Raw genomic sequence first — 11500 nt, 5'->3', positions numbered from 1 at the left:
CCCCCCCCCCCCCCCTACAACATGTTGTCAGGAGGATGAGACAATTAATCATGTCTTGTTTTTGTTCCCTCATTCAACGGCTGTGTGGAGATGCTCGGGTATTCTCCCTTCCCATGTTTTTCGTCAAATTTGGAAGATAATTTAACGACATTATTTGCGTTTTTGGAGTCTTTTTCAGAGTATGAGAGTAACAGATTGTTGGTGTTTTGGATTCTTTGGGTAGTATGGAAGTCAAGAAATGAGTATCTTTTCGACAAGAGGAATGTACATTCTATTGAAGATGTTCGTTGTGCTATTGATGCTAATATGGAATGGCATAGAAATGATATTCATACTACTTTAGTACCAAGAAGACATCCTGTAAAATTGTATAAATGGGATCCTCCACCAAGAGATTTGGTCAAGTGTAATTTTGATTACAGCTCTAGTTCTAGAAACTCTCAAGCTGGTATTGGGTGAATTTTAAGGGATGATAAAGGAATATTCTTGGGAGCGGGATGTGTTCAAGTAAAAAAGATGCAGACATCGCTAGAAGAGGAGGCTTTAGCATTTCTTTTAGCAGCAAATGTGGTTAGGGATTGGAGAAGGGTATGGTTTGAAGGTGATAATCAGGAGTTATGTACGATTATTAACCAAGTGAAGGATCATGTGGATTTGGGGAATCTTTTGTGTGATATTCGTTATTGGATGGAGCTTCTACCGGAAAGTTCGTTGGATTATGTGAATAGGAAAAGGAATCAAGCTGCTGATGCTCTTGCTAAACAAGCTCTGCAACAAAGTAGTTATACTGTGTTTTTCCATATTCCCCATGTTTGGTTGATTAATTTCTTGTATTATCCTTTTACGATTTAGTTTAATAAAGCTTCTGTTGGTTAAAAAAAACCCTAATTATCTACAAAATTTAACGTCTATTTATTAATTTTTGTTTTTTAAATTATTTACTGAATCTATATGTAACTACTCTTTGTTAGGGGGTGTTATTCAATTAGTGATTTAAAATAAATTATTAATGTTTTGTAATCTATCAAATTTTAAAATTTTATAGTTTAAGTTGATGGATTCTAAAATCTATACAGAATGCATTGGATTTGGAGTTCAATCATTTATTCATGAGACTTCATAAGAGACCATTTGAAATCAATCCAAAATACAAAATTTTAAAAAAATCCATATAAGTTGAATAGCACTAGACTTTTTAAAAAACTGGAGCTAAATCATTCATTGAATAACACTAGATTTTAAAATAGAATTTATAATCATTATTCGAAAAAAATGAATTGTGTTTAGATTTAAACTCTATTAAAATACATGAATGAAACTGTATATTACTGTTACCCTTAAAATATTATTTTTATTGTTCAAAATAAATAAATAAATAACTATTAAAATCATTATTTTTAGTGTTTGAATTTGAAACTACCCCAGAAATATTTTTACAACTTCGTTCAAAAGTGACCAACGTAATTCACAATTAATCACACATAATTAGTTTCTATATACACATATAAACATAGCCTTGTAGCTTCGTTCAATTAATCACACATAATTAGTTTCAATAAATATATAAATTATATAAAGTTAAATGAGAGAAATGAACAAACAAATGGGTTGCCATAAAATGTTTACATAAGTATTCACAATTTCACCTATATAACTTCCATTGAAATAAAGATGACTTCTAAGCTCAAACAAAAGAGACATGAAGCGCATGTGGAGTTTGGCGATCATGACGATGATAGACGTTACGTTGGTCATGATGGTTCTAAGACTGATTACCTTTACAATGCTAGCATCCATGTATCTGGATCTGGTCAAAAAAGGCAACCATCCACTTAAAATCTTCAAATTGACGTTGACAATGTGTGAGAACGTCTACTCTTTATTGGGTCTTTGTGTATATTTATGTTTATGGCTTTATATAGGGAAATTGATAATGTTTATATGGTTCCCCCAATGAATGATGGACATTTACTGCTGTACATAAATTTAAGACACTAAACATAAATATACACATAGACCCAACCAACGTTTTAAGTAGATAGTTGCCTTCTTTGACCAATTACAGATTCATGGATGCTACCATTGTAATGGTAAGCAGTTTTAAAACCATCACCACCATAAGTATCGTCATGATCACCAAATTCCACATTCTCTCCATGGCTCTCTCATTTCTTTGGGCTTAGAAGTCATGTGTATTCTAATGGAAGATATAGAGGTGAAATTGTGTACACCGTTTTTGGCAATTCATTTGTTTGTGTATTTCTCACATTTGACTCGCTATTCATATGTTTATAGAAATTGAAGTATGAATGATTATTTGAACGAAGCTATAACATGTGTAATTTAAGTTATTGATCGGGTAATTTCATATACAAACAAACTAAAAATAATCTTTTATAAGTATAACTCTAATGAGAATTAATAAAGGGTTATTACATATGGATCAGTAAATAATTCGTGTAATATTACGTCAATTCCGATTATGTTGTTTTGGTAATATCTATATTGATTCAATAAAGAGAAATTGTGGTCAATATATTCTGTTTTTTTATTGAGTCAATATAAATATTACCAAAACAGGATTTGAGTAATATTACACGAATGATCTGAATCCATATGTAACTACCCTTTATTAATATTTCTTACAATTACTCTTATAAAAGATTATTTTTAGTTTGTTTGTATATGAAATTATCCAAGAAATACTTCAAATTGCATATGTTGTAGCTTCAATCAATTAATCACTCATAACTCAGTTTCTATAAACATGAATTGTAGCTAGTCATATGTGAGAAATATACAAACAAATAGGTTGCCATAAACAGTGTACACCATTTCACCTATATAACTTCCATTGGACCATTGGATTACACATGACATCTAAACCCAAAGAAACGAGAGAGACATGGAGAGCATGTGGATTTTGGTGATCATGACGATGAAACTTATGGTGGTTATGGTTTTAAGACTGCTTAACCGTTACAATGGTAGCATCCATGAATCTGTAATTGGTCAAAGAAGGAGACTATCTAGTTAAAACCTTCAAATTGACGTTCTCTAACTATGTGTACCCGCATTTACTCTTGATTGGGTTTATGTGTATATTTATGCTTATGGCTCTGTATATAATGAAATTTATAAAGTTTGTAATTTTTAAATACAAAATGCTTGGGGTTACGGAGCCGAGGGAATAAAGCAATTGAAGGTGTATCAATGCCTTTCATCATGTAGACTCTTTTCTAGAAAAAAAAAAATAAGATCAAAAGCCTATTGTCAAATTCTTTCAAAATTTTATGCAAAAAGATGATCAGATGAACAAATTATAAGTCACATATAATTGTTTTATTTTACTTTTTTTTGGTTAAAACGCAGGAATTTTGAAGTTATAAATGTTAACTAGAAACGCGAGAATTTTGAAACCATATGATTGGAGTTTAAATAAAACTGGGGAAAATTTGAAACGATAAAATTTATAGAGTTTAAATAAAATGCGGGAAATTTGAAATTATAAAATTTATACAATTTAAGTAAATACAACAAAGTGTCAAGACTTTAAAGTTATATTTGTTTTTAAATTAAACAATTTTTCACATAATCAAAACTACTCTTATTAATTTCATGTTCTTATAATTATTTACTGAATCCATATATGTAACTACTCTTTATTAATTTCTTTTACAGCTACCCTTAAATGATTATTTTTATTTTTGAAAATAAAACTAAGAAAAACATATTTTTATTGTTCAAAAAAAAAAAACTATGAAGATGATTATTTTTATTGTTTGAATATGAAACTACCCAGAAATATCTTTACAACTTCCATAGCCTTGTAGTTTCGTTCAGTTAATCACACATAATTAGTTTCCATAAATATATAAATTCAAATGTGAGAAATGAACAAACAAATGGGTTGCCATAAAGAGTCTACATAGGCATTCACAATTTCACCTATATAACTTCCATTGAAATACGCATGACTTCTAAGCTCAAACAAAAGAGACATGGAGCGGATGTGGAGTTTGGCGATCATGACGATGACAGTTACGTTGGTCATGATGGTTCTAAGACTGCTTACCTTTACAATGCTAGCATCCATGTATCTGGATCTGGTCAAAGAAGGCAACTATCCACCTAAAATCTTCTAATTGACGTTGAATATGTGTGAGAGAACATCTACTCTCTATTGGGTCTTTGTGTATATTCTTGTTGGTTGTTTTTATTAACGTCAAAAGATCGCTCTTGAATGTGCTTCCATTCGCACAAGTTTTCTTTTGTGGGTCCACATCTTTTTGATCAGAAAGGTTCGGTTTTCGTTATGGCCGTCTGTTATTTGTTTCGTAAAGAGCTTGATACGGGCCCCGGTCGTATGCTTCCCTTTGATCTCTTGAAAGATGGGTGGATGATGGTTTGATCTCAAGGCTACTAGCACTTGTTTGCAAGATCGGTGGCTTCACACTCGGATGAGGGAGATTTTTGTGTGTTGTATCGACTCAAAAATCAATAACCTACAGGAGTAACCCTGTTTGTAGTTCTGAGCCTCACGTAATGGAAGGTTTCCCTTCTAGTGATCGAGATCAAAGTTCTTGAGTTGAACAAAGAAGGCAAGAATACTTGGATTCACTTGTGGCCTGGAGGTGATTGATTGACTTGAGGAAAAAAGCTTAATATGGTGAAGGCATTCGAGTCCCGACCACTGGGGAATTAACATTTCGGCATCGCCAGGGACATGAGACCGACACGTGGCAACACATGATTAGTCTGGACCACTTCTATGGGGCCAGGATACCCCTGTATAATTCAAAAAAAAAAATTCTTGGATTCTTAAAAAAAAGATTAAAGCTGAAAAGTTATGTTTTCAATTCAACGTTTTATATTTGCTTTCTAAACCGACATTAAGTAAAACACTAATTCTATCTTTATCTATGAAAACCAAAATAAAAGCCAAATAGATTTACACTTATCTAATCCTAATTTAACTTGGTTTATTACTTAAGGTTGTAAACCGAGTAATGGTAGCAATGGATCGACTCTTATGTCAAGCCGGCCTTCCCCTCTTGCACAAGTCGAACCAAAGCCCCTAGGCTCATCGTAATTTAGTTATTGGCCCAAGTGTAAACACAAGTGGATCTTTAACTTGATCGATAAACTCCATTAATCCCGTCGATAGCCCATTTCGTCCATCTTCCCGTTCCAAGTTTCTTTTGATGCATCTATGATGTTTTTTGCTCTCATTTGGTCGAACAAAATGTCCTTCCATAGTCATTTCCAGCTCTGGATCATCTTCATCACTCTCATTCTTCATTTCCCCACCAAATTGCATAGTTCCATCTCATTTCTGGCTGATCCGAGATCGACTCGTCCATTTACAGCTCCCTTGTTGGTCCACGTCTTGTTGATCAGAAAGGTTTGGTTTTTATTACGGCCGTCTGTTATTTGTTTCGTAAAGATCTGCTTCTGATCATGTGTTACAAAGACTGGTGGACAAACAGAGAGTGGAAATCAATTGATTTGGAAGAAGAAGAAAAAAAAAGCGACAGCATGTTCAGTTTGTATGGAAACATCATTAAGATGCCTGAATGTTTACATATGTTTCATCAAGGACGTTGCATCATTGATCATCCTTTTATGTGTTCTTGCGTTTTAAAATTTTGTTTTTCTACAGAAAAATATAAATGTTTGTTTTGATAATAGAATAGAACCAAAACCTGGAGGACAATGAAGAACTTTCTTGATTTCTATTCACTCAGTTCTTAGTTCTTACAAACGTCCTTTGTACAGATGGCATCATCCTGATGCATCAAGTGAGTCGAGGGGAAGGTAACTCTCTTGTTTACCCGTCGATTCAACATTCCGGCCCAATATGGACTCAAACAAGCAAACCTGTGGAATATCATATCGATCGGTCACTGAGCTAAATTTGTAGATGCTACAATCAAAGGATTATTCAACTCTAGCGTTCAGAAACAGTTTTTCGTAAAACACGTGGTGGGAAACGAACCTTTTTAATGAATAAAAAAAAAAAGCTAGGAGGAAAACAGAAACATCAGCCTTGGTGAAATTCACAGAACCAAGTAAATTCAACAAGCAAAGAAAATAAAACAACTTAACTTAGATCTGAAAGGCTGTGACTTTACTACAAGGACACCTCTTGGCAATTTTCTATGTCCGACACAGAATCTGAAGAAGTGGACTTCTTGTTGAGTCTCCGTTTCTCCTTGTGATTTATATTAAAATCTCTATCAGCTTTGGCAACGATCTTCGAGACAGTGAAACCAGAGTCTTCGAAAGTGCGCGCTCGTTGTGGAACCAATGAGTCACGGAGAAAGACATCAATCCCTTCGTGAGTCCACACACCTAATACCGCGTTTCCTTTGAGCCCTATAGCAAACCAACCGAGACCCGAAACAGCAATATCCACTGAACTTGCGTCCCAACTGCTCCCACTCACTCGGAACTCCTTCCTCACCCATTTCCCCATCTCTTCAACCCTCTTCTCCCCAATCGGCGGCTTCATCAAGAATCATAATGCAAAAAAGGTGAAGACTTATATGAAGAGGAGGTCAATATAATGATATGGGGATACCAAAACGACCCCTCAAGTGTTTAACTACTTCAAGTTATGTTTTACAGAAAAGGAAAGTTGTAATCTATATGGTGTTCAATCAAGAAATTCATCATAATATATTTGTATCCTCAAGAACAAAGGTTTTTTACCTGCAATCGAGAACCGAAGTGTTCCTCAAGTGTTTTGTATGCATTCTCCTTCTTCCCCATGTGAAGGGGAACAGAAGAAGACGCCCATACTGTTACATACATAGAATCTACGGAAGACTCATCAATGTCAAGTCTCATTAGCCCACCGATATGAACCGTATAACCTTCCTGCAAATTAACACTCACTCAACAACAAGGAACTATTGTTACACAGGAGAATGTTATTGAGCCAAACCTTGATCCTGTAAGTCCTAGGCTTAAGCTCCTTGCTGATCTGAACAAGTTTCTGCTCCTCTCTCGTGAGCCTAGTCGTGATCTGATGCGGATTCAGCAACCCTGGAGTATCAAAGAGCTTCGCCTCAAAAGGCAAAACACCTTCCACCCTGACGATCCCCAAAGTCGTTCCTGGCACCGGAGCCTCCGTCAAGTGCCAAACTTTCCCGCCAAACACCTTCCCAACGGCGTTGATCAGAGTGCTCTTCCCGGCGTTCTGGGACCCAACAGCCCAGACCTGTCCTCTCTTCCCAGCCATGGCCGCCACGTCTTCCACCATATCCTTGATCCCCCAGTTCTTCACAGGGCTAACGAAATGCAGCTTCGTGATCTTGCTTAACCCTCCCTCGCGAGCTCTTTGTCTCACCCATTGCTCAAACCTCGTCGGAGACAAGGAGCTCGGTAGTAAATCGATCTTAGTCACCACGACGACGACTCTAGGGACGTTACCTGACCTCCCTTCTTTCCACGCTGTGTTGTTCTCATCGATGGTTCTCGACACGAGCTTCGCGACTCTCTTTGGGAATGACCCGTCGAAATCTGAAGCGTCGACGACCATCAGAACGACGGTTCGAGCACCGGAAGCGGAACCTAATCGTCTTCCCACCGTATGATCGAAATCGAAATCCGGAAGTAGATTCTCCACCGTTGGATCTTTAACTCTCCCGTAGTGTCTGAGTGAATGACACCTCGCGCAGACCAAGGGTCTTCCTGTTTCATCGTCTTTAGGGCTTATGTCGGAACTGTTTGGTTCAACGAGAAGCCCATGTTTGATTGAATTGGTGATCTCGGGCTCCTGTGAGATTGGTACGAGGTTACGAAGAACCGAACCGCTGTTCTGTTTCTCGATCGATGGTCGGATGAAGAAACCTGGATGTTTGGGATTCGAGTTCTGCATATGAACTCCGCAGCCTGGGCAAACGGAGACGGTGGCTGAAGTGGCATCGCTGTAGTTCCCATCTCGGGTAAGCGGCGGAACATTAGTTGAAGAGTAACGCGGAAGGAGAAGGAGGAATGGTGATTTCGATCTATTGGAAGTGTTTGTTTCAGTCCATGTGGAAGATTTCAAGGAGGAGAGAGAAAGAGCGAATAAAGGTTTAAGCTTCGATGAAGAAAGCTCTCTTGCTGCTTTCGCAAGCATTTCTCTCCGGCGTGATCGTGGACGGAGATATTATTGGGATTTAGGGTTTTTGAGGAGACAAGGAAGACGAGTGTGTTTTGTTTGGGGTAATTGCAAAAGAGTATCTGTGATATTTTTTATTTCACAAATAAGTACATCAATAATAATGCTTTCGTAAACTAGGGTCCCCGTATAAACTATATAAAAGTTTTATGTTATTCAATTCTAGGCTGTATCAGGTTTTACTTTAGCCTCTGTTTTTCTAATTGAAATTGAAATTTTACAGAACCCGAAACACGGGGATAATTAAGGATTTGACTTACAAAGTGACTCGAACAAAATAATAACGGTTCCTAAAATGTTCTCCTAGTAGGTTACCAAAATCCTAGAGAATTAAAAACTGTTCTCAACCATTAGCTAGAACCACAAGAAGGTAAGATTCACTTCATATACTCAGATGTCGGGCTTCTCATGTCACTTTTGGCGTAGCTAACTTCCGATGAACTTATTGGGCTTGTAATCTTCATAACAATTATGAGCATGGCGAACGAGTAGCTAAAGGTCTAGGACAGCACACCTGAGTAAAATGTCAAGACTTTCCTGTACAAAGTTCCTCAAACGCCGAGATATGCAAGAAACCGGGTTTAAATTTGTCTCCAAACTCTTCCTAGAAATGTCTTTGAACCTGCACAGAGAGCTAACCGCACTACCAAGATGAACAAGCGAAACACCAATGGCACTGGGATGTGCAAAACAACCGAATGTTGACACGAAGCGACACAGAACAAATGCCCAAACCGCCAATACATTTGCTGCCTATCGAGAACCGAGAAGCAGTTGACTGAGACTTGTAAAGCTACTTTTTGGGGTCAATGGAAAGAGGCACACAAATTAAACCAGGAGACACCACTAGAATGAAGGCCGCCGCCAACTTCCTGAAGGACTACAGAGAGACAGAGCAAAGGAGATCCACCGTGATGAGAGACGACGAACAGCCATTGTGAAGCCATAAATGACTACCATTCAAGCTGTTCTTCCCTCACGCGTCTGATAGAGTTGAGCACCATCCCTCTTGCATACCTTGACCCATAACATACCTCCGAGGTAGACTAACCTTCCGGAGCTGGGTCAGCAACATCAGATAGATATTAGTACTCCTCAACGCCGAGGAGAACACAAAAATCAACCGCTGAGAACCGTACAATTTCACCACCATAAAAAGCGACAAATCACTACTGGGGAATATCGAACCTTCGCTCCTTCGCAAAGAGAGATGATAACCAAGAGAAAAATCTGATAAATTAAATTTATGATATGTTCCTTACGATCCTAAACGCCGACTCCAACCACCGGAAACCACTACCACAACCTCGCCTGGTGACTATAAGAAACCGAATCGCCGCCATCTTTAGCTCTTCTCGAGCAGAGCTCTTACTGGAGACAAAGCTCAACCCCAGAAACGCAAACATATCGGCTGGGAAGAAACAAGTGGAGGAGGGAAAGAGAAAGGGAAGCCTCGGGTGCGGATGCTCGCGCTCACACGCTAGCCGGACGCCAAAACAGAGAGACCACGCGTAGATGACGAGAGCTTTGGGAGAGTGAGACTAGACGAAGAGATGGCAACAGCCTCTGTTGTTTATGTTTTAAGTTTGGCTCCAGAGAATTTTTTTAATTCTATTGGCTTTTATCCACAGAGAAATTCTTGTTCGTGCTGTTTTAGTATTTCAAAATTGTATTTCGCATATGTATCATTCAATATTAAATGAAATCTTTGGTGTGAAAAAAGAGTTCCACCGTCAGACACCAATGTCTACTTTTCCATCATTGATATAAAAAAGCATGTAGGTGATATTTTATGATAATTAGAATTGAAATTAAATATTTTTAGAAATAAATTTTAAAAAGATGCCAAAACTATTTTTGTTAGATTTTCTTTAAAAAATTATTCATTTGTATTTAAAAAACAAAATAAAATATTAGAAGATATTATGATTAAATTATGTAAAATTTGATAAGTGTTTTAAGAAATGATTCAAATGAAAAATCACACATAATCATTTCTTCATTCTTCAATTACAGCCATAGGATTTTCCTTAGCTCATTCTTCAATTCGACTAGGTATAACTCGTGCAACTGAACATGTTAAGAAATTTTATAACTGGTATATAAATGTTATAATCTATATATAATATGTAGCTACTATAATTAACTTGACTAGTAAATCATGTTTTACATATGAAATAAACAAACAAATATCCTAATTTGTATATGATGACAAAATTTCATATATTTTATTTGAAATTTATCAACTATATTAGTCATATTATTATAATAAACAAACATCGAACATATTTTTGCAAAGCTATGAAGTGAAAATATTGGTACAATCTCTAAACCTAGACATATAAGCAATTGATATCATTTTTATTATATATTAAACGAGTATTACTGCTATAACTGGTACAACTTTGACATTTCATATATTTGAAAAAACCAATTTGGTATTCCATATGAGAAAAAAAACAATCAAATATCTCAATTTGTATGTACTCATAAGTTTCTCTTAATTTATTTGAAGTTTTGGAATTTTTTTTTGAAAATTATTACAGAACTCCACAAGCTTACATGATCTACCTTATACTTTTAAAGTTTGTTAACTTGTTTGTCTACTTAATTTTTGGAAAACATACATGAAATGTATTTTTACGAAATTGATGATTTCATTGTTACCGGACAAAGACATGTAAACATAAATAAGTGGTACAACTGATGTAATTGTATTTATTATGTGGTACAACTGATATATTACGATTTCACTGCTAAAGTACAACTATGCACAAACTGGTACAACTCAAAAACTAGTAAAACTATGTACAACCGGTATAACTAGAAAATTGGTACAACTACTTGTTATTTTATTATAAATGACTATAATACCCTTGATGAAAATGCATTCTCAACCATGAGATCATCTCACCTCCGTTAATCTGAACCTCACAACCTTTCTTCTCCCATTCTTTCTTTTGACTGGGACCCACTTCCTCTTTTTCTCATCCCTAGATCATTTTTCTCTTTTTTGATCATGGCCACACGATTTCTCTTATTTGTATGTGTATAACTAATATAACTTGTACAACTAAACATGAGACCTGAACGAACAAGAGAAAAATGATACCAAAATGAACATAAGTTTTATCACCAAAAGCAACATATGTTTTCAAAGCAACCCAAAAGCTATCGCTTACCTGAAAAGAGACCTGAACGAATGAGCAGGCTTATCCGACCTGTAAGTTATATTTTTCAGTATACTCTTCTAAATCCTCTTCTACTGTAACATTTTCGGCTTTACTACTGCTTTCTTCGGCTTCGGTATTAAAGATGATTTTTTTTTGA

General features: G+C 36.2%; 1 protein-coding gene across 3 annotated transcripts; it reads right to left on the bottom strand.

The window, feature by feature from the left end:
• Positions 1-5138: 5138 nt before the first annotated feature.
• LOC106318565 (uncharacterized protein YqeH) lies at positions 5139-8232 on the bottom strand. Of its 3 annotated transcripts, XR_001265326.1 has the most exons (5): positions 6950-8232; positions 6715-6882; positions 6108-6508; positions 5706-5880; positions 5146-5474 (listed from the first exon to the last, which is right to left on the bottom strand). XR_001265326.1 is itself a non-coding variant. In XM_013756593.1 (4 exons), the coding sequence occupies exons 1-3, from the start codon at positions 8126-8128 to the stop codon at positions 6134-6136; spliced, it is 1722 nt and encodes a 573-aa protein (XP_013612047.1). In that variant the 5' UTR covers positions 8129-8232; the 3' UTR covers positions 5139-5880; positions 6108-6133. The 3 variants fall into 3 exon arrangements, 2 of the variants coding, with proteins under 2 accessions (XP_013612047.1, XP_013612048.1); XM_013756593.1 differs by having other exon boundaries at positions 5139-5880; XM_013756594.1 differs by lacking the exons at positions 5146-5474; positions 5706-5880 and having other exon boundaries at positions 5913-6508.
• Positions 8233-11500: the final 3268 nt, after the last annotated feature.

The sequence above is a fragment of the Brassica oleracea genome, chromosome C9 (genome assembly GCF_000695525.1).
Source record: "Brassica oleracea var. oleracea cultivar TO1000 chromosome C9, BOL, whole genome shotgun sequence".
Classification (NCBI taxonomy): domain Eukaryota; kingdom Viridiplantae; phylum Streptophyta; class Magnoliopsida; order Brassicales; family Brassicaceae; genus Brassica; species Brassica oleracea.
This window is presented reverse-complemented; position numbering and strand designations above follow the sequence as displayed.